Genomic DNA, 24260 nt, shown 5'->3' with positions numbered 1-24260 from the left:
CTGATGGCCATATCAAATTCCTGTGTATCTGCTGATGCATTTGGCGAATAAAGTGCTTCTTATCTTATCTTATCTTATAAATCGGCCTGTCACTATGATTATATATTCTCAAACGTGTATACTTACTTACACACATATAGCTAACTGTGCTATGCGTCCTTCTAACCCTGCTGCAATAACAATATCCTAGTATTCTACAGTAGCTTTTATGAAAATATTTATATCCGCTTATAAAGAAAGAAAAGAACACAATGAATCCGTACCGACGGTCATTTCAACCCTGATGATTAAAAGAACCACAAAGAGACCCTTATGCTTTATGTGAACACATCCCAATTTCAGCAAGACACGATTACAGCAGGCAAAGACCATTCGATTTCATGAACCATCAAGCAGATATCCACTTTTAAAAACATACAGCACTCTAGAGAACAAGAGATATAGATCGAAAAATAAGAGGTTTGGGTATGTCACCGCTACTCCAAATAAGAAAATTCTGTAAATACTAGAACGTAAACCAAATGCAATATCCCAAAGCTCATGATGAGCGAGATATTCTTTATAATGATGGTGTATTCAGAGTCTGTTGAGTTATGAGTCCTGATACCGCGTTATTATTACCCAAGTCCCATCCATTACTGTAAAACAAAAAAGGGACAATGCTCTTCAAACATTACCGGCTCCTGTACAGCAGAAGGGGACTGATTTATTACAGAAAGAGGAAATGGTTTCACTCCATTGAACAGAGTCCACACATAACCCTCACACAAGAGTGTGTGTGTGTGCGTGTGTGTGTGTGTGTGTGTGTGTGTGTGAGTGTGTCCAATGCGGCGATGCCTCCTCTGTCTCACCTCTGCTTTGAGTAGAGCGAGGTCTACTCTGAATCTAAACGAGTGCCGTTATTATGTGGAGCTCTCAAGGACTGACCCGGAGAACTTAGCCAAAGCGTGGCAGCCCAGGGCACCTCCCTGTCATCTATCTGTCTGCATTTGTCTTTCTCCAGCGCTATTTGCCACTGCAATCAATGAGATTACCTCTTAAATTGGCTTTTCCTGTTATCGACCCTGCCAAGATGTCTTTGAGAAGTGAAGGCACAGGCAAGAAGGAACACAACACGCAATAGTTGACTTTTGCAAGTGACCTCAGCGCAGTTCGCTTCACCTGCCAACCAGCAGCAAACATAATAAAACGTTTAAGAGAGGGAAAAAAAGACGATGCAGGTCACTTCCCATCAAAGTAGTCAGGTTTATAACATCCTTCACCAGCAGACAGGACGAGTAAATCTGTGCCTGTTGTGGGTGAAACAGCTTGATCAGCAAAAAGATGTCACGACCAGCAGCCGCACGGCCAGTAACGATCCCTCCACTGGACGTCAAACGTAAATAGTCTGCAGAACAGCTAGTAATAGCCACTCAAATAATTTAAGAAAATGTAGGGATAAACTAATCTAAAATATAAATAAAACTTGTCATAACAACATTTAAAAGTACAAAGACAGCTGCAGTTGTGTTTTATGATCATGCATACTCAATCTACAGAGCCAGCAGTGATGTGTCAGACCACACCTCTGAGTTATCAAGAGATGCATATTGTGTGTACAAATGATGAGACTCTCAAGTTCTATTCTACGCACATCGGCCACTATTATGTAATGTGATACTGCAGCACTAGGACGCTACGTACTCGCACTCTCCTGCACGCTGAGAAAGTTCCACTCGCTTACAAAGATCTTCCTCTCTCTCCTCTCTGCCGTATGCCGCCTTTCCCTGATTTTTGTGTTGTAATGACTGAAAGACTATATTTAGATTCCTCTCTAAGCATTCAAATGTTAAACTGCACTGTATAAAAGGCATGCTTCATCATAAAAGGGGGATACTGTACTTACCTCTGTACCGTGTGTATCCGAGATGTACTGCACCAAGAAGAGGGTGGTGATGCAGAGGGGGGTTGAGGAAGGAAACTTCGCAGAGCACGCAGGGCACTTTGAGGGCTTGGGGGAAAAAAGAAAAGTGACAACAATCAAGACTTTTGGTTTATCCTCTTCTGGTTGTGTTGGAAATAACAGACATGTGCAAACACACGCACACCCCTGATGTCATCCTCTACGCACCCCCACGCTCACACACACATACACACACACAGACACACAAACACAAAATAGCTCAGATCGGGATGGATGTAGAGATGCTCTCATGCACACACACACACATTACTAGTCTCACACCCTGCAATAGCTCAGTACCACAGCCCCTGGTGATTCACTGCTGTATTTCCCGGCACTGAGCTGTCATTGGTTCAATCACGGCTCAATAAAGACTCCTCCCATTTTTTTCATGGCACACTCTGAAACCCATCCCATCCCTTAAAAACCTACATGTATGCTGAGCTATGAATACAGGCAGGATGAAAGGAACGGAGGAGAACGCGAGGGGGCGGGGCGACAAAGAGGCGCAGTAACCAATCAATGAGTTGCAGAGAGAAGCGCGAAAGATGCGGTGGACTCCAGGGGATGCGTTCTCTTGCTCCTGTGCTGATGAATCTTCAGCGTAATAGCAAAGGACATATTTAATGCGAGTTGTGGATAGGAGATTGCTGTACTGAATCTGAATGAATAAAGATAGCGTGTACCTGAAATAATGACAATAAATCTTTGTCGACTGTGCTGTCCTCGCCGGCTGAAACAAAAAAGGGCGACCAATGTGGACTGATTCAAAAAGCAAATGACTCTTCTGAACTGATTCTTTTTAGTGAATTGGAAATGCGAGCAATCATGTCCGCTTCCCAAAACAATGAGCCGGTTCTTTTAAGTAATTACTGTAGTTAGTTCAGTAAGACTTGTTAACATTACCCGGTTTGATATAAGTGTACTATGAAGTATACTTTACTGAACTGAATCAAAGTTCAACATCTGAAAAACTAATAGTGCTAAGTTAGCTAGTGAAGTGTAGCAAAATCTAAATTCCATAGAAATCTATCAAAGAGGATCGCAGATTATCGAATTGTAAACAGAACCGAAAAATCATCCTGTCAAAGTCCAAATTATAGGTTTTGCATCATTTACCGAGATCATTTTATGTTCTGACATCAAAGTAAAAAAAAAACAAAAACAGTACTTACACACCAAAAAGCACCGTCTTCGCCGTCAGAATAACCGTCTTCACCTTCAGAATAACCGTTGACATTTAAATGACTGAGATTCCCGCTTCATGTACGTGTCTTACAGTTGTAAACAACAAGCGTTTTGACAAAATTCACAAAACGTATTCAAAACTTTTAAATTAATAAAAGTTGAGTAAAGTTGTCTTTAAAGCTCTACAAAGTAAAATAATTAAAATAATTATTTTATTAATTTCAATTTTGTGTTCTCATTGTATTTACACAGCTTTAACCAGGAGATGTCATCAAATATAGCCTTTCTTCTCCCACCACAAATTTCATGTACTCTTTAATAACATTTCTATTATTGTAAACTTTATTATTATTATTTATTATTATTATTATTATTATTATTTTTTTATTTTTTTTTACCAGCAATCCAGGAAAGCCTATTTGGTATTATTTAACACTGACAGACACATGTCAGCTATCAACTTCAACAAGCAATGGCATAAAATATAAATATACATGATTTATGGAGCTTCACTAATCTGTTAAATCTGTAAAGCATGTGTTTTGAAGGTCATAATTCATAACCATTCACCAAATTACACTCTTTGCATTGTTTTGGCATCAGATTATTGTATGTTGTAGCCTATTTGCAATTTTCAGTTGGTGCCTCAAAGATGGCAGCATCTATTTTGCATGCTTCCGGTTGAGTCTGAACAAGCCTGACCTGATGACACCGAAATGAATGACATATTTTAAAGCTCCTTGTCTGTAGTAAATATAATAACTAATTTGGCACTGCTCTGACTCCATCCCCTGCTCTCCAGATGTAAATTAATGTGCTCTATGTAAATTATTTATTAAAGACTGATGGGATGTTCTGTAGAACACACTCTCCAGCAGAGCAATCCGTCCACACACTCCAGAACCTCATAATAATAGAAGCAGTTCACAGATGATTTCAGTCCCCTACCCCTTTTAGTCTATCTCCATTTGCAGCATCAAATAAAATCAAACTGCATACCTGAAGTTGCACAGTATGTGTAACTTTCTACGATTTCATTGATTTAATTGTCTTTTGAATGTGTCAGTGCAATGCTGATATAAACTAAAAAGAAACCAAACTAATGCATAATAGATCTAAAATTCATTCCATTTACTGCATTGTTTTTATCCCTTTACATATTTGTGTTTTTGTAAGGTATACAAAGAGTAAGCACGTGGTGCTTTAGTAAATTGGAAATATAATAACCTACACAGTGTCCTGTAGAGTGTCAGACGGTGTTTTATGAATGTCAGACAGGTGTAGCAGACTGGCTGTATGATTGGATTTATTATTATTGAGGCAGCAGTAGAGTCTTCCGGACTGTGGCAGATGTCCAAGTCATCCTGTTTCATGCGCTCCTTTGGCAAAGTGGGATGCAGCTTTTGGCCAGCGCTATATATTTGACTGGAGATAACTCAGGCTGCATGACGGAGCAAGAATTCCTTTGATGCATTAAGAAAATTTACTGTGGTTTCCGGTTCTTAATTTGAACATAAAAATATTGTGGAGAGCCAGATGAAAGATGCATGCTATTAGAGTTTTGTGCACTTATTCATTAAGGTTTGACAAGTCTAACATCCTGTTATTCTATTTTTAGCTGCGGCAAGATTAAGTACTTAAACAACTAAAACTAAAACTGAAATAACAAATAAATTAGACCAGGATCAACATCAAATAAAAATGGAAAAAAGCACATTAAGAAAATTTGTAAAATCTAAACTAAAATAACCCCTCCTCATCCCGAAAATATAAAAATAGTCAGTCTAGTAACTGCCAAAGTAACCAGCCACAAAACACCCTGTAATTTTTAACTAAATTAAATTAAAATTAATAAAAGTAATTTGTACTAAAAAAGTAAAAATAAAACATAATTTTTAGATTTAAAAAAAATTATCTAAAAACGTTAGATTACAATTTTTAAAACGTTTAAAAACTAACTGAAATAAAATGGCAACTAACAAAATAATTTTAAATTGAAGAACTAAATTTACTAAAACATAAAATGAAAAAAAAAATTAGCTGAATAGAATTATTTTTTAAATACAAAAACGAATAAAAATGACAAAAACACAACTAAAATTAAAATGAAAACTTAGAAAAATTAAATATAAGATAATTCAAAATATTAATAAATACTGTTACAGAATATAAATAATACTAAAATAACAATCCTTCAGACCACTTAGCAACCACTTAGCACATTTCGACTGCCTAGCAACCACCCATAACACTTTATGCAACTTTTATTTTCTAGTTCTCAAGTTGGGTCCTGACTAAGACATTCTCTCTTTATGAAACACCACTGCCTGTTTATGCAAAGCATATTCTATAAAATAAATGTCAGACTGTTGTCAGCAAGCCTCAATGAAATTTGATCGAGTTCTGGTCTCTCAAATTCAGTTGAGTGCTGTCTAAGCTTCTCTATATCATCAAATCTTATTGCAGTAGACAGAACATCCATTGAACATCATTTGTTTGTCCAGCTGCGATGCCACAATAGTGACGCCGCCGGAATGACAAGCACCATAAACCTGATACAATACAGCCGGCTCCATCATTCATCTCTGTGAGGAATGCTGCATGTGTTATCAGATTACAGTACATCACAGATGGATTGCTTTAGAAACTAGATGTGTATTCTGGCTTTTGTATTTGAAAGACTGTGCATGTTAAAGTTTGGTAAATTTATGATGACTTTCTTGATAAATAATTGAAAATCTATTAATCATTTCAGTGTCATTAATTTTATTGAAGGGTTAAGATGTTGTTTTGAACATCATGTCAAGAGAAATTAAGCATTGCATCACTTGCTCACCAATGGATGCTCTGCAGTGAATGGGTGCCGTCAGAATGAGAGTCCAAACAGCTCTCAAAAGTTGTCTCGTTTGAATCAGGAGAGAAATATGTACAGATCATAAAGCGTTTGAAAGCAAAACAGTTCTAAGCAAATATTTTGGTGGATTTTGATGTGAGAGGTCCACAAAGGATGGACTTTTTTCACTGGAAGAAGTATTAATATGGATTATTTATGTTTTAATGATAGATTTGTTTCTTACAAACACACACACACAGCTTTTGGCTTTACAATATGTTAACTGATGTTAACGAAGTTTAAACTCATTCTGACGGCACCCATTCACTGCAGAAGATCCACTGGTGAGCAAGCGATGCAATGCTAAATTACTCATAATCTGTTCTGATGAAGAAAAAAATAATCTACATCTTGGATGGCCTGAGAGTAAATTAAAATTTTCAGAAAATGTAAGTTTTTGGGTATGTATGTAAATCAAGATGCTACTGTATAAACAGACATTTTCCTTCAGATTTTTTAGCATTATGATCTTGTTTTTTATTTGATTACTTTATGATTGATTCCAAATCATGCAACGCCCACTAGCAACCCAGCAGCATTCCTTTGGGATTTCATTTACATTTAATCATTTAGCATTAATGGGTTTATTCAAAGTGACTAAAATGAGGGCATGGAAGCAATCAAACCAACAAAAGAGCGAAAATATATTCAGGTGCTGTGACAGATCTCGGTTATTTTTTTAATATATAAATAGATGGAATAAAAAGTAGATAGAACAGAAATGGAAAAGATAGAGCTAGTGTTAGATGGTGTTGACAAGATTCCTTCCTGTTCCAGATTCAGGTCCTTTATGTTCTTCAAACTGTTATTTAATGACTGCGGCATGTTAAAGCTTGTTTAACAAAATGAAATAAAATGCAGCTTTGTGTAGGAAGATATAAATATACTACTAGTTTGGAAAAAGCAAGGATGCATTAAACTTCAAGTGATGATAAAGACTTGTATTATGTTACAAAAAATTATATTTCAAATAAATGTTGTTCTTTTGAAATAATATAAAAATATGAAGCAGCACAACTGTTTTCAACATTGATAATATTCAGAAATGTTTAGAACAGCAAGTCAGCATATTAGAATGATTTCTGAAGGATCATGTGAGACTGAAAATTCAGCTTTGATCACAGGAATAAATTACATTTTAAAATATATTAAAATCGAAACCATCAATTGTAATTTGTAATAATATTTAACTATATTAATCTCTTGATGAGCATAAGAGATTTCTGGTAAGGTTGTGTACTAGCATGATACATGCCCAAAACGATGTTCAAAAAACATTACTTCAGAACCCATATTTCATAAATGATCATTTACAATGATGATTCAGTTTTAAACAGTAACTGGCATTACATGGATCAGTAGAGGGAGCTGCTGTCATGTCCAATGACTGTCCCAAAACCCGATGAGCTGCCTACAGCCAGGCCACATCTGAAGACATCATACGCTTGTCCCAGTTCACAAAGACTGTTCCAAATTCACTTGGCTATATTTAAAGACAACATTGCGTCTTCATGGAAAAAGCAATCCCAGAATGCATTTATGTGAAGAAAAAAATTGTGCACAAATAAATTGGAAATGTTGATTATTTCTTCCACTTTCCCAAAAAATGTTATTTGAATAACTAGAGTAGTATAATTAATATTATAATTAATATAACTGGAGTATTTTGCCATTGGTCAAAATAAACATGTTTATATTATGCAATATTAAACAATAAAGGTGCTGCCATCTACTGTTTCGAAATATATACACCATCTTAACACTGCATACATTATACTTATCAGCACCCATGTCTTATTTAATAATTAAAATATCCATATTAAAATATAACCTAGTATTTAAAACACGATTGACTGAACTTTTCTAGAGAAGCTACATTTATTTTGATTTCTTAGAGACATTTCAACTGGTTGTCCTGTCCAATTTATTGTACTACTCCAAAGTAAGCATCTTTATTTGTATTTTTTTTTTTTTACACCGATTTGTGAGCTGCTGTAAAGTCAAGTAAACCGTAAAACTATTTGCAAACAGGTAAGAATAACTGGAAGTTAGACATTCCTTGCCCAATCTTACGTTAAAAATAAGGTGTATAGTTAGCAAGGTATACTAAAATACTTTTGATTAAATGACATTCAACATTATGTTTCTATGTGTTACGTTTAAAACATTTTGAAAATTTTCAACCAGAGTAGTCTCATTTTAAGCAATTCATGACCTTAAATCCAGTCTTGCTGTTATTTCAGCATGACATCATTATTGTTATATTCTCATTCAATTTCCAACATTATGAATTAATTGAATTATATATATATATATATATATATATATATATATATATATATATATATATATATAAATGAGTACAGTTTTCTAGTGAATCAAGGCCATTCTACAGTTTGAGATCCAGTGGGATTGTAAAAATCATATTTCTCAGGTTCAACTACATAAAAAGCCTACATTTTTAGGTCAAAACTGCTCAATAACTACTGTGTACATTTTTATTAAGCATAGACCTCACCAAAATTAATTTAATTTCTCATAGTCCACTAACTTTACTTACTGTACGTGTTGGCACAGGGTTTCATGATGCTGGCCAAACTAAATAAGCTCTAAGCTTTAGGTTTCTCTGACAGGAACCCTGAGAAGTTGATAATGAACATCACACATAGCACATAGTCCTTTCAAAGTCTTTGCATTCTCAAAGACACATTTATCTTAATGTGTGTGTGTGTGTGTGTGTGCGTGTGTGTGTGTCCTTTAGTGACCCGTCTGCTCTCAGTCTAGTTTCCACTGGTTGTGAAGGTGTCTGTACAAAGTCTGCGTCATAGTAAGAAATAATTTCCATACTAATGAACATCTTCCTATTCAGTCTTCCAAGGCTCCACTGCAGACAGTGTTCAGGGTCACTCGGTCTGTTAAATCAAGAACGTTCCTAAAAATGTTACATTCGGTGCACAGACATTATGATTAATGACAAAAGACATCATGTGGATGAAAGGCTATGGTTTAATTGAATTAAAACAAACACTCCTGTTGGTCCGGATGGGACTTGATCCTAGTTACATCACTGGACGAGTATGTGAGGCGATACACAAACAAGAAGCAATACATGCAGGCAGCTGCTGATCTAAATGTCCATATAATAAATATATGTGATTTTCATAATTCTGGGGCCAAGCATTAAATTATGAAAAAGGAAGAAAAAGTCTATTTTAATCGATATTTTTTATTTCATATGTACATGATTTTTTTTTTCTCATCAGCAAAAGACGTCTTCCCAGTCCTACAAAAGTGAAAGAAAGAGTCAAATTAGTACTAACAAAATTACATACGACATATCAGTTGAACTGCATATTAATGCACTACAGTAAGTTGCTTTGAATCTGGGATATCAATGTCAACTAAAACTTAACTAAAACAAAAAAAGTCTTATTTTAGCTAGTTGCCGACACATTAGCACTTTTAAGTCTCTGGGGTATATTTGTAGCAATAACCCAAAAAAGAAAAAAAAAAGTAAAACTGTATGGGTCAAAATTATCGATTTTTATTTTATGCCAAAAATCATTAGGATATTAAGTAAAGATCATGTTCCAAGAAGATATTTTGTAAATCTCCTACTGTAGATATATCAAAACTTAATTTCTGTAAAGTAATATGCATTCCTAAGAACTTGATTTGGACAACTTTAAAGAAGATTTTCTCAATATTTGGATTTTTTTTTGCACCCTCAGATTCTAGATTTTTAAATAGTTGTATATCGGCTAAATATTGTCTGATCCTTATAAACTGTACATCAATGGAAAGCTTATATAAATATATTCAGCTTCTAGAAAAATTGACACTTAAGACAAAGGTTTTGTTTTCCAGGGACACATTTCTATTTAAAGTTGAAGAACTAAAATACTTACAAAAAAAAAAAAAAATTGTTTATAAATAGTTCATAAATAATTAAGGCATTTAAACAATTCTAAAAATAAAAATATTTGAAACTAAAGTGAAACAAAACAATTAACATTAAATTAAACATTAAAAACAACAATAATACATAAATGATACTAAAATAGCACTGCTTTAAACTTGTATTGAATTATATTCCTTGGCACAATATGTGCTTATTTTTCTTATTATTGATAATACAATTAAATATTTACATAGTTATAAAAATAAAAAGACACCAGTGTCCCACAGACGTGAAAAAAACCCAATTAGAATAAACTATTCTCCTGCCAACAAACAGTATATCAACTCGCTGCATTAATATATGATTCAACTGATATATTGTTGTATATGCAGCATATACTTTTTATAAAAACATTGAAAGTGGCTTAATAGAACTGATGTTAGGGCTGGAACATTGTGGAATGAGTTCTCACCTTTTGAGAGGGATCCCAATTTTTCTATTCCTTATTTGGGACTAGAGCACATGCAAAGAGGAAGAACAAGGAACAGATGTCAGTCGGCCTGAAATAGTTCTAACATTCCAATCAACATAAACTCTGTTTTGCTGGGTGTTTTCTGTGGTGAGGTTTAGCAGTATGTTTGAGGACTTATCAGGGTCTAATGGTAGCAGTCAGGCAAATGTAATTTAGTCTCTCCGATGGTACATGTATAGAATCATAACGAGTTTTATTTATGGGGATTTGCCACTCGGACACTTTCAGCAGCAGAGGCCTCAATCTCCAAGTTTAGAGTCCCCCTTGTAAGGTCAGGCACGGGGGGGAAGACACATGTCTAGTCAAGACCCAAATAGATGGACTACCAAATCTCTTTTTTGCAATCCAAAGCTGCTTCTTCAAAGCAAAAAAATCAAAACTGTTCTTTTTTGGTACATTATTTGTGACAATAAAGACAATATAGAGTTGAAAATAAACATGCCCAGAGATTTAAAAAGTGCAGAGAAAATATATTCAAGTTGAAGTGTTATGTTAAATCGTTTTTTCTTATTTATGTAAAATAAGAATATAAAAAAAAAATAAAAACAACATACAATTAAATGTCTTACATCTATGCAAAACCAACTACCAGTATATTAAATCTTTCATTTTAATATTTAAGAAAAATTGTAAGGGAACTGTTAAATATTTGCTAATGCCAAAAACAAACTTTAGCAAAAGAAAAAAAAAAATCCACATTATATACATTATAAGGTCTTAGCTGTATAGGCTTAAATGAAATTAGGAGTAAAATATATAATGTTTTGCTTTGGAAATGCATAAGAGTTCAGAAGTCTCACCAAGTTTGTATTTATTTAAAATACAGCATTATTATCATTTAAAATATTTTTTTTCTATGTGAATATATTATAAACTGTAATTTATTGTCCAATTTAAAGCATCTTTACTCTATTCTAATATGATGATTTGTTGGTTAAGAAACATTTCTGATTATTATTAATGTTGAAACAGTAATACAGCTTCAAATTTTTGTGTAAACCATGATGCATTTTATTTCAGGAGCCTTAGATGAATAGAAAATTTAAAAGAGTAGAATTGTTTTGAAATAGAATTCTATGTCTGTACTGTCACTTTTGATCAATTTACTACATCCTTACTAAGTAAAAGTTTTATTTTCTTCCATAAAATACTTTCCACAAACTTTTGAACAGTAGTGTAATTCTTAAGTACAGCACTGAAGTCAAATTACTCTGAGGTACATCTAAAAATAGAGACTGACCTGTATGGATGTGGGTGTCGAACTTATTTCTTATCGGCATCAGCAATCACAGGCTCTGTCGGGAACCAAAGCAAGAACGCAGTTCAGTCCACTGGCTTTTAAAAACATTATGTGTGGGATACATGTCAGTAGAAGTATCACCCAAACAAACACGCATGTTAAACATCCAGCAACACTTGAGTTTTATCTCAGATGTGTGTGAACTCTCTTTTGTCTGACATGTTCATTTATCAGTGCTAAATATAAACTCCATGTGTCTGGAATCCATTTGTTTTATCGTCACAGTGTAACATCATTCCATGAATCCACTATTCAGTTTTCTCACAGAACTTCTTTCTAGCACCAGCAAAATGTTCTTGACTTCATTCATAAATGCATTACATTAAATCAATCTAAATGTGGCCTTGACTAAATCTATACTTACAAAGAGCAGATTTTAAATGTACAATCCCTGTTTTTTGCTCATGACCCAGTAAATATGCAATATTTAAATCCTTTCATCTCTGCTAATGGATCATAATTCAGTTCAGTCTTTTTAGACCAATGAAATGGCACAACTCTTCTAGCCATTCATAATTACTTCTAGAAAATGATTTCACAGCCAGTGCACTCTTATAGAATAAGTCAAACCCATGGAATATCATTTAGATTAAGCATTTATTCTCTATAGAAATTTTCATGACTTCTCTGGGCTTTGAAATTAGTCCACTATAGTTAAACGATACTATGACATATAACTAATCATGACTGCAATTTCTTCTTTGCATGTTTAAAAAGAGCAAAAGCCTAAAACACACTTAAGTAAGTTCTACACGAATCACTTACGTTTAACCTCCAGTTTGCAGGTCACCAAGGCCTCTCCGTGCTCGTTCTTGGCTCTGCAGGTGTAGACGCCACCGTCAAAGTTGCCGGGTTTGCGGATCTCTAGGGAGCAGATGCCCTGGTTGTTGATTTGCCTGAACTTGGGGTCGTCACCGATAATCATCTGATTCTTCATCCACTCGACCTTGGGCTGCAATGAAGCCAGAAAACACAATAAAAATATCACATCTGCAGTCAATAACTGGTGAAAAGATGGACGAAGAAACTGCAGAGACATTTCACAAAAAGTAACTTTTATCCACATCAGCCAATGGAACACTTTTAAAAATAAAGGTCTTTTATGCCATATATGGTTCGTTGACGAACCTTAAACATCCATACATTCATCTTGCAAAAGGTTCTTTATAGTGGAAACAGGTTCTTTTGATTACTAGAATATATAATAAAAAACTTTAGTTTGAAGAACTGTTCCCTGTTTCTTGAGAAAACCAAAAATAGTGGTTTTATTGCTTTAGGGAGATAGAGAGAAAAAAACCTTTTGGAACATTTTGTTTTGGTGGCTTTATGTGCAAAATATTTCATATATGTGATATCTTATCATGAAAACTAGGCATCCCAGATAAATGTTCCATTTAGCTATAAGATAAACAACAATATAACATTAGCATTATGTCACATTTCCTTATGAACCCATCAAAACCATTTTGACTTGCATTTGGTGCTTGGTGCTTGGTGAACGTTCACTAGCTCACACAATAAACCTTTCAATAAAACAAAGACATTACACTTTACCAGTTGCATGCAGCTTAAAAAATAACCATCTAATTGTTCAAATGTATACAATACAAAATGAGACATCTGCAGCATGTTAAACATGCATTAAAGATCAGTTCATTTAGATCAAATAAAATAAGCATTAGCCTTCAACTTTAATCACTTATTTTAGCGTCTACCCAGCGAACAAAAATACATCCTAAGAGCGTTTTGCTAATGTTCGCATTAAGATATGAAAACATTATTTTCAAATATTGAAAATATCCTGTATTTTTTTTTTGTGGGTGTATTTTTTTTAATGAATGTTATTGGCAACATCAAGGGAATATTTTATTTTATAATTTTGCAAACAATATAGTAGGGCTGTCCCGTAATAGTTGACTAACCTCGACCTCAAATATGGCTTATCATATGACTGCGTCATTTTGGTCATACTATAAGAGTAAGAGATAAGAGTAATACATCTTTCAAATCTGTAAAGCCTCTACGTTTATGTGTGTGGACTGACTATAACAACAAAACATTGCTTGAAATGTTAGCCAAACATCTGACTAGAATATTCCATAATGATGTTTATCTGCTAACATTTTGAGAATGTTATCAAAGACTAGATACTTCTGAATGAACGTTCTATTGACATTACTGGACGAATGTTTGTTTAGAACTTTGAGAATCTCCAGAACACCGGTCATGTGTATGGTTGCATGAGAAACCTTGTACCTTAGGGAATCCCCTGACGGAGCAAAGCAGCTTGGCATTATAACCAATGGTAGTGGAGCGGTCTGCCAGGGGGGTGGTAAATTTGGGTGCCTGGCTGAAGTCGTGTTCCTTGTACTCTGGAGGCTTGTAGTCAATGCCTAAAAACACATCATGAAGATCAGTGAAGTAAGAATAAGAAGAATAACCATTGGATGACTGTAAGACTCTCAGTAGGCAAATGCATTCCTGCAGCTCAAACAGCAGAGCACGACGCCAAAAATGAGTAACTGTTTGTAAACTGAATGCAAGTCTCGTGGGAAAAAAAGCATTCGCCAAATACATACTCCTTGCCAATTTGATCATTAAAGCGATTTTAACACATTTGAGCTGTGTCTCAGGCAATGCACAAGCCATGAATTGAGTTTCTTTCCATTGCGTCTTGTGATTGAACAGACAAATACATGCAAAAGTATTTCAAAATACCAGTCTTGGATAGTATCCTTAAAACAGTCAGTTATGTGTGTCTTAAGTGAACTTTGAGTTGAGAAAGAAATCGGATGTGTATCAATATATTAGAGTCATGAATTGTGTTTAAAGTGACCGTCCCCCATCAACAATGTGATACTAAATTTACCAGCTGCTGTCACTGTCCTTCTTGTTAATACAAAAAACCACAAGAAAACCACTTACTGCTCGTGAGTGAATAACCTAGCTTTAACAATGATTAATCTATATTTAATTCATACAGTGAAAAATATGCAATGTTATTTTACATTTGATTATTCAGTTTCTGTACTTGAACAACAACAATTCTAAAAACCTAAAGCATCTTTAATTTGTATCTTTGTTCCATTTATTTATTTGTGGCTAGTGGCTTTTGTGGTAATATTAAAATTGAAATCGAGAACTGTAAAATTTAACTGGTAGCTAAGATGTTGGCATCATATAAGCTTATTTATTAGAATACAAAATAACATGAGTCAAATACAATGATAACAACAACAATAAAAATTTGAACCACTGGTCCAACTGCGCCAGTAGAAAAAATCTGTAGTGTTAAGCCCATATATACACATGCAGAAAATCTGGTTTACCTGTCTTCTGGATGGTGGCTGATGTCTTTGTGACAGTGGCCTCTTGACTAATTCCACACTTGTTCTCAGTGAAGACCCTGAAGATGTAGGTGTTACCCATGATCAGGTCTGAAACAGTGGCATTCATTCTGTGATAATGCTCCAGTACTGTGAACCAGTCCTGTGGAGAGACAGCAGTACAGCTCAGTAAACTCCAGACACATAATTAATAAGATTATTTGGTTGACTAGTGAGGAAAGGAAGGAAAGGAACGGCATGAATAAACATAGTTTTACAAACATGCCTCCCCTTCATCATCCATTGACAAAATAAAAACATAATTGTCTATGTCAAAAATTTGAATGTAAGAGAATGAAACTAAGAATGCACAGTTATAATTGTTTCTGCATGTTGAGCTTGCATAGTAAAAATTATTTTAACAGCAAAAAATATATCATGGCATTTACAGGTGCTTTCGAGAATACCAAGAATAGCACATCAAAAACAAACATGGCACTGACATGGTAAATGTGTGCTATGAAAAATCACAGTGATCCCATGGAATTTTATTGTTAATGTCATTTTTGAAAGAGCTTCTACCCCTGTTTTTTTGTCAGCCTTCTGGACGGTGTATCCAGTGATGGTTGTGTTTCCATTATCCTTGGGTTCAGTCCATTCCAGAGCAACATTGAAACCCCAGGTGTCCACGATCTTGACGCTGGCTGGAGGTCCAGGCAACTCTGGTGATCAGGTCAACAAGACAATTGTTAAATAACAAAAAATAAACAATATAAACCAGGTTCCACGATGTGTACGAACACTTACCAACAATCTGCAGAGTCAACTGGGCTTTGTCCTCAAAGCTGTCCACTTTCACACACATCTCATACACGCCGGAGTCGGCTCTCTCGGCAGCACGGATGAAGAAGATGCTGTCCTTGTCGGTGTTGCGGATGTTAACCTTTTTAGTATCCACAGGCTGGCCATCCTTTGTCCATGACACAATAGGTTGTGGTTTGCCCTGCAGTTAAGAAAATAAGACAGATATAGCAGCAAGTTAATTTACAAAATCAACCAGATTCATTGAAAACACTTAGAATTAACTGATTAGTCTTCTTCTTCTTGTAATTAACTTCTTTCCTTGTGAAAAAGAAGTGTGATTAATTGTTTACAATGTGCACTTACAGTGTACTTAAAATATATTTTTAAATCGTAATAGGACATTTTGAAAAAATAAATACTTGCAGATTATTTAATATGAATTAAATAAAAGTCTACTTAATTATTCTTTAAGAGAAAACACTTTCCTGACTTTTTCTTAACACATTTAAGCACATCTTTAAAATTTAAACTTTGTAATAACGGCAAATTAAAAGTTTTAACTTTAAAACATTGTTTTGAAATCTTTTCTCATGCACTTTCAATTAAAAGTTAAGTGTCCAAAGAACATTACATTCAGTTCACATTTAAGTGTATTCTTTTAAACCGTATTATTTCCGTAATACATACTCTTTCTAAATATAAATTGATATCCAGTGCAGCTTCCTGTTTTAGTAGGAACATTTTGGAACAGCACTCTTCTTAAATAAAAGTAGCATTTGTTAGTGTTACTGTATTATTCCAAATGTGAGTATTTGTATTCTGAATTTAGACCAAAAAAACCTCTGTCAAAAACAATGTAGCCATTTTTCCCTGTTCTATGAATAAGCAAGCAGGAGTTTATCTGCCTTTAAAAGAGTTTGGCTATTATCATGCATTGTCAAGAGATCACATACACTGAAGGGAATAACAAGGTTGATCTTCTCTCCAACATTTTTCACATAGCGCTGCCTCAGGAAACGTGGCAGACGGATTTTCGGGCGATCTTTAGAGAGAAAAAAATGGTACATGATATGATTACATTTTAAACAGTGTGATCAGGGTTATGTATTCACTGAGATGTCAGTCATCATTGAGAGAAATCCTAGTTTTAAGAGAATGTTTGACGATATTCAAATATGTTCTAAGAAGGTTTAAGTCAAGTTTTATAAACATTATTTCTGAATATTCAAAATGTCCAGTTTTTAAAATGTTTTAAAAACATTTGAGAATGCTACTCTGTTATCTGAACATTCTGAAACAAGTAGTAGCATTTAAAACATCTTAAAATGAACTAAAATGATTCAGAAATAAACGTTCCATGAAAGATGTATAAAGTAAATAAAGGTTTTGCAATAACGTTTTGGGAACATTATTCAAAACAGGATAACATTGAACAAATGTTACTGGAAGAATTTATATATATTATACATTATTATATTATATATTAAATACATGCAGAATTTCATCCTGAGCTGCAGGTAGCCTGTTTCATCTTATGTTGGTTAACAGTCTTCAGCAAAAAAAAACAAAAAAAAAAACTACCACAAATATTTGCAAACCCAAATGCAGAAGCACAAAGGAAATCAAAGGCTAAAAACAGTATGAGAAGTTATTTACGCTAATACAACTTGAGCTAGCCAACATGCTAACGGTGGCTCTGTTGAACTTGGAGTCATCACAGCTTTAAATAGATCAGTCCTCTTACACCCCTGCCACTAATAACTTATGATGGAAGGCTTTAGTTGCATGAAAACTGCTGAGTCACAAATAATTCCAAAGGCTGCATTTTATAATCACAGTCTAACATTCATTTATAATGGATGCTAGTTTTTCAGTACATCAATGGAATTAAAAACTTTGCATCTCATTCTGAATTTTAATCAGCAATGCAATGCATATAAAAAGATGAATTGGTCTCTGGAAAACTCTTCGAAGCATTAGCCGGATGCTAACTCTTACTAGCTTACAGCATTCCTCTAAATAAACATAGTGAGCTAAAAAGTCTCATGGGGTAACCTTAGATGCTACTCGACTCCTTATGCAGTGCGAGAACATTTGGGAAATGTATCCCACCCTCTGACTCGACCCATTCACACTTGTGGCCATCGCTCTTAAAGGAAGAAGCTTGACACTGGTCCAGGCGGCTGGCTGTCAATGGCTTTGAAGCCGTGTAAAACCTTGCTAATGCACAGTACTTACCAACAATTTTCCAAGGATATACAGCATAGATTTTTCTTATTGGAAAAGTCAATTCATGACATGCCTCGGTGCATTGGAGGGAATGTAGAAAGAAGAACTTTAATTGGAGATCTGCCAAAATCCCCCCCACCCTACAAACTTTTTGCGTAGACTGGATTCAAGTTACATTCCAATCCCGCTTGACTTTCCATTCTACATTTATGATTTCTTTCTTTAGACGCCGGACACTCAGGGAGTATGTAAAGTGACTGCAAGCATTCGAGCACAGAAACTAGTTTAAATAATGACTGTGATAAAATTGTTTATTATTATTATTATTATTATTATTATTTATTTTTCATGTACCAGATTACCTTTTTTTTAATTTGTGTGTGTGTGTGTGTGTGTGTGTGTGCGTGTGTACATAGGTGGGTGTTTAAATGTTTATACAACTTTTTAATTATCTTTAAAGAAATTGTAAGAAATTGTAGTCAACACAGGTATAATCCGTAAATTAAATTTGTACTGAAACCAATGTAAAAATTTTGAGAAAAAAGCACAACTAAAAACCTATCTAAAGCCATGCATTTTTTGTTGTAGAAAAAGTGTATTTTTCCTGCTGTATTTGATGATGCTGTCTGATCTGCGCAGGTTTGTAAGGCCATACCGCTTCATGTTTAGATGTAGGTAGATGTATTTAGATTTATCAACCTCTCAGAACCAATTAGGGTGCCCTGTAACACAGCGTGTGGGGCTGACGTGGTACTCATTTCACCTCTCGAGATAGCTCTGAGGTCTTGGATACTTGAGATTCGAGAGGTGACCCCCAATCTTTAGAGCAGCAATAGCTGGATAACTCTACGTTCCAACATTTGCAGTAGTTATTTTGAAGGACAACTGGCTTCGATGCAGGGGGAAAGAACAATCTTAAGACTGATAAGTTACGCATTATGAAACTCTATAACAATAATTTAATGGCACCACAGCCATTTGGTGTCCCCCTTAGCAATGCATAAAGCTTATGGTTTTTGCTCTGTCATTGTGAAATGTCACCAGTTGCACTTCTTTGCATTGTGATCAAGCAAGATGAAACAGGAAAGTTATGATTATTTTCCAAAAAAGGTAGGGGGTGTAAAATGTCGACTTACCTACAACCTCTCTGACCAGGACAGTGTCGGCCAGAGTAGCAGGAGCGCTGCGGCCGCCAGGGTTTACAGCCACCACCCTGATGTTCAGGCGGTCGCCGGTGGTCTGGTTCTTAATAATGTAACGGCAGGACACAGTCAGCTCCTCGTTAGCTGCTTTCCAGTCATTGGCTAGGATGGACAATTTTTTAAATTAGACACAAGTACAACCAATGTGATTTGCATCCCAATAGCTATCGAAAAATTATCAACAAATTGTTGAAAGGCAATATTTAAATAATAAAACTTAATTATAGTAATACTTTTAATTGTTATTAAATCTGCCGTGTGAACCTTAGATTTGCATAAAAAAAATTATTTTTGATTATGAACATTGGTTGTACAGCTTCTGGAATGCCAATACTGAAATAAAATTAAAAAAAAATTTTTTTTTTTGAAAATTGATGTTAAATATTATTAAAGTATTATTTTAAAAGTAATAATTTATTTAAATAATACACAAAATATTAATATCTTTTAATATAATTTTATTGCATTCCATTAATAATCATAAAAATGCATTTCTAAATTTCATAATAATTATAAAGCTTTTGGAAAGGTATTATTACAAATTTGCTCTAAAAATATGGTTAACGTATAATTATTATTTTTTTATATCAGTTAATGTTTTCCAGAACAAACCGATATCTGATCTAAATCTTACTTTCTTTTCAGGACATTTTTGCACTTTCAGCGGCTGTATCAGCAAGTTTGACTGTATTCACGTGTGTGACTGACATGAGCGCACCAGCCCTGTTTATCTGCCATCAGATGTCTAGAAATGCCTCACTCCATATAGGGACACAACTGAGGTGGGTGTGCATGTTGCTGTTGACATACTGGGAGCAGGTGCAACTGAGAGGTTTGACCAGCCAATAAAATTCAAAAGAACATTTCGCTGCGTTTAATTTAAGGTACGGTATTGTGAGGTGGCATTTCAAGATGCAAATGAATGCAAGTGCTCAGCGAGCCACCACAGTGAAATGAAAAGGCTTTAGATTTGCGGCCTAATCCTTATTGAGGCCTTTATTATCCCAGTGTTTGAAACTGAAAGCAGCTGCCTTGCCATCCAGTCAGACGATGCATAAACAGGCAACGCTTTTGATCAAAAAAATCCAGAACAAAAAGGCACATTTATTGGCAACGTTATGCACGATTGGATTTGGATGTTGGGATTTGGTGTTTTGATGTCTGAACTTTTAAATCGACATCGGACTCACTTCCTTCCTTGCAGATTTCCACAGTGTATCCATCCAGACCAGAGTTTCCAATGGTGGCTGGTGGTCTCCATGAGATAGTGACGGAAGTGTCATTGACATCCTCAACGCCGAGCTCGAGAGGCTCGCTGGTGGGCTCTGGAGACAAAAACACACATGTAATATTTCAAACTAAAATCAGGCACTAATGTTTCAATTGGAAATGACACAACGTCGGTGATCTGAAGCGGTTTTTGATTTCCCGTGGGTTTACCTGCAGGTGGAGGAGGTGTAGGTGCTTTGATTTCCTCAGCAGGTGGAGCTTCAGCATCAGCTGGTGTTAAATAAGCAGGGCACGTTAATAAAAGCGGCATATAATAGAGCTCCAGGCATTTGTTTAATCAAAAATGATGGAATAATAGCTCAGGTCAGATTTTGGCATAATCAAGATATGATCTCAGCAAATATAACTTCCAAATTCAGTTCTTTTAATATAAAATTGGTGCATTTCTAAAGTTGCCTTTGCTATAAAAAATAAAAAAGAACAGCATTGATTGGTTTAGAAAGTCAATATGAAATCACTCCTGACACACTGAAATCAAGTATCAGGTTCCTACATAGTTTTTTCATTGAATATGCTTTTTTTCACGCCACATTGTGGAAGTAAAATGGGTTCTTAACATTTTGTCTTTCATGTTGACTGACTTTTTCAATCCTGTGCAAATGCAGGGTCCCAAATTAATTCACATTAGCTGTTTACTATAGGCTTACCACTACTATTCCCATTAGCGGGGCCTCCAGCAGCGTTTGCAATGGCTTCTCATGAGATGTGGCCAGCAAATCATGTTTAAATGTTAGTACAATGTTAGAATGGACCAAATAATTGAGGCTTGACCTGCATGCACAGAATATTTTTAAAAACAGAAACAAGTACAATATTTGGTGATTCTGAGATTTTTATTTTTTTATTTAACCTTGTATAAACAATAAGAAATGAAATAATTTTGATAGAATATGATCTGTACACAAAATAATGAATATAACTTATATTAATGCATTTTTGTGCACATCTTATATTGTTTATGCTATCATTATTTCATTTAATAAAAATAATATTTCTAAAACCAAGAAGCGCTGAAGAATACCCCTTAATCATACACTTACCTTGTGACTGGACTGACTAATGAAAAACATCACAGTTAAATATTTATTATTTTATTTATGCATTGTGTGAAAGCTCTCTGTGGGGCTGTAAATAGAGTTGTCTGCGTTTGCCACAAGCTCTAAATACCTCTGGCTTATAAGGCCTCAGTGGATATAGCTGGTGTTAAAATAATAATTGCACAGGTGGTGAAAAGCATGCTTTGCTTTTGTTATAAAGCAGAACAGATTATCATGTGAATGATCACACATTACAGTGAAAGATTAAGTAACTGGACTTCCGTAGAAGCTCATGTTAAAAACTGTGCTATGATGGCACTAATTATTATTATTATTTGTCTTTTTTTTTTTTGCATGTTATTCTGCACTCTTTTGAGAAACCAATGTATTGCCTATATACAACCTTTACAAAAAAATCACCTTGTTAGCCACAGTTTCCAAGAAAAGACCACCAGCTATGATTACCTCTGTAAATCATAAATGAATATGTAAACAATTTCAAAATCTCTCTGCTATTTGTTACATTTTTGCCACAGTTGTATATCATTACTATATATCATGTTTTATTCATCATTCAATTACAAAAAACTACTAAAACTTACCATGGTACTGCATCATGAATATGCTAATCTCCATTGTACCATATTATTGCTACAATTATATGCACTATACAGGTTAATTCAGTAGTAAAATGGTATTTTGGAGGAAGCTACTGTATGGCTACTATGGTATTTTTAAGCGTATTTTAATCTAAAAAGATAAAATTTATTAATTAATAAAAATAGTTAAAATTAGGCACTTTCTTGGAAATCGAACACACTTGAAGTAGAGCAAAAAGCAGCAGAATAGGTGTCGGTTAAGTCAGGGTGAACAGCTGGTTTGATCAGTGGAGTGTGGAAGCAAGGAGAGGTTAACAGGTGTCAATGCTCACTGGTGTTTTTTTTAAACCATCAGCTGTGGTCAGACGTTTTCCAAGCTACCAAGAGTTCTTGGCTCCAGTAACAATGTGCTCTGAGTTCTTGTGCATTAGGAGGTAATTATTAAATGACATAACATGCATGCATTAACTGTCTGTTTGTTTGCATCTATTAATGCAAATGATAGAGTGGATCTTACAGGGTCATCATATTTCCCCCCCAAAAAATCATTGTAGGTTGGGGGTCTCCGTACACACTCAGTACCTGCAGCTGGTTCAGCAGCTGGGGCTTCAGCAGGAGGTGCCTCCACCGGGGCTTCTTCAGCTGGGGCAGTCTCCGCTGGGGCGGCTTCAGCGGGGGCTGGTTCAACGGGGGCAGGTTCAGCAGGGGCAGGTTCAGGTGCAGGTGCGGGCTCGGGCACTGGTTCGGGAGCGGGTGCCGGTGCAGGTTCCTCCTTCTTGGCGGCCTTAGCCGACTTCTTTATCGGGGCTGGTTTTGCCGGCATGCTTGTCCGCTTCAGGGATCCCTCTGACCTAGTAAGTCCTTCGGCTCAGTCTGAAGGTTAGTCACCCCAGATTTATAGCCTAAGGCATGTGGCGTTGGTCAACTCCTCCCCTCCAGAGTTTCAAGTGACTAGTGAAGGAGCGAGCGGAGCTCTTAGCATCGTGGTCACTTCAGCTGTATATATACACTCACAGACGAGTGTCACTGCTGATAAGATGTGTGCGAGTACTGAGGGTCTGGGGGGAGGAGGTGTTTTAAGTACACACTAAACTGATTTCTCAGCAAGTCTGCTAGATGTCTGTTAAAGATCACTTCATCTGTAATGCATTCCCTTACGAAAAATAAGTTTATTCAAGTGGACTATTAAATGTATTAAATGTAGGCATTTAGCAGACGCTTTTATCCAGAATGCCTTACAGTGCATTAAGGCTATCAGTTTTTACCTATCATGTGTTCCCGGGGAATCAAACCCCCAACCTTACGCTTGATAACGCAATGCTCTACCAATTGAGCTACAGTATATATATATAAAAAGAAACAACAGATACTAAAACGTTATCTAACACGATCATCTGACATGAAACAGCATAAAAACAGTAGTGTTATGGAAAAAATGTTGACCAATGAAGAGGGGGGTTGATCGACTGCATCTACGTTTTGATTATCATTCTGAATCCAATTCATAGTTTTCACAGCTTTTTGTTCAATATGTTATTTCTCTATTTTTTTATGAAACTTACGTACATTAAAGTTTTTTTTTTTAAATGCATGAAGCAAGAACAAAATGTTTTTGTTTCCAAGCAGATACCCTGTTCTTTCTTTAGATATTTTGTATGTTCAGATATTCATATAACAAAATATATACAAATTCAAACCTAAATAGGGACACTTAAAAAGTATGATGTAAAGTTCACTTAAAGAAAACTTAAGTATACTTGCAGTATAAAACTACTAAACTAGTACTTTACCGAGACTTCATATACTTCAAAGTTTACAAAGTATTTAATTAGTAAACTGTCAGTATACCTATAAGTTCACTTTTGGTATAATTGCAGTACAAACTAGAAACATAGAGTTAAACTAGTTGTGTACTCAAAGTTTACTATTTTTATACTTAAAGTATATATATATATATATATATATATATATATATATATATATATATATATATATATATATATATATATATATATAT

General features: G+C 35.0%; 2 protein-coding genes across 10 annotated transcripts in view; both read right to left on the bottom strand.

The window, feature by feature from the left end:
- Window positions 1–3167, bottom strand: part of LOC113050156 (synaptotagmin-2-like) — a 46193-nt gene extending 43026 nt beyond the window's left edge. For 2 of the 6 annotated variants that reach the window (XM_026212879.1, XM_026212885.1), the window contains exons 1-2: window positions 2225–2313; window positions 1886–1990 (exon numbers count right to left, since the gene is read on the bottom strand). The gene's annotated coding sequence lies outside the window, so the exon portion shown is untranslated. The other 4 variants (XM_026212882.1, XM_026212880.1, XM_026212883.1 and 1 more) reach the window with 4 other exon arrangements.
- A 5844-nt stretch (window positions 3168–9011) lies between these two features.
- On the bottom strand, window positions 9012–23218 carry LOC113050154 (myosin-binding protein H-like). Of its 4 annotated transcripts, none has more exons than XR_003276744.1 (13): window positions 22826–23218; window positions 20758–20817; window positions 20508–20642; window positions 19252–19419; window positions 16840–16928; window positions 15890–16085; window positions 15665–15804; window positions 15086–15245; window positions 14013–14149; window positions 12522–12708; window positions 11697–11751; window positions 10397–10437; window positions 9012–9306 (listed from the first exon to the last, which is right to left on the bottom strand). XR_003276744.1 is itself a non-coding variant. In XM_026212875.1 (11 exons), exons 1-11 carry the CDS (start codon window positions 23064–23066, stop codon window positions 11720–11722), a joined length of 1545 nt encoding a protein of 514 aa, XP_026068660.1. In that variant the 3' UTR covers window positions 11696–11719. The 4 variants fall into 4 exon arrangements, 1 of the variants encoding a protein (XP_026068660.1); XR_003276743.1 differs by having other exon boundaries at window positions 10397–10426; window positions 22826–23066; XR_003276745.1 differs by lacking the exon at window positions 20758–20817 and having other exon boundaries at window positions 22826–23217.
- Between the last annotated feature and the right edge of the window lie 1042 nt (window positions 23219–24260).

This window comes from Carassius auratus, chromosome 31 (genome assembly GCF_003368295.1).
Source record: "Carassius auratus strain Wakin chromosome 31, ASM336829v1, whole genome shotgun sequence".
Taxonomy (NCBI): Eukaryota; Metazoa; Chordata; class Actinopteri; order Cypriniformes; family Cyprinidae; genus Carassius; species Carassius auratus.
This window is presented reverse-complemented; position numbering and strand designations above follow the sequence as displayed.

What these genes read in the sequence shown, in the direction of transcription:
- LOC113050154 (XM_026212875.1), bottom strand. Translation starts at nt 23,066, where the DNA reads ATGCCGGCAAAACCAGCCCCGATAAAGAAGTCGGCTAAGGCCGCCAAG. An exon ending in GGAAATCTGCAAGGAAGGAA is followed by an intron (nt 19,420 to 20,507) that starts GTGAGTCCGATG and finishes TGTCCATCCTAG; the next exon opens with CCAATGACTGGAAAGCAGCT. An exon ending in GTTGACTCTGCAGATTGTTG is followed by an intron (nt 15,805 to 15,889) that starts GTAAGTGTTCGT and finishes CCTGATCACCAG; the next exon opens with AGTTGCCTGGACCTCCAGCC.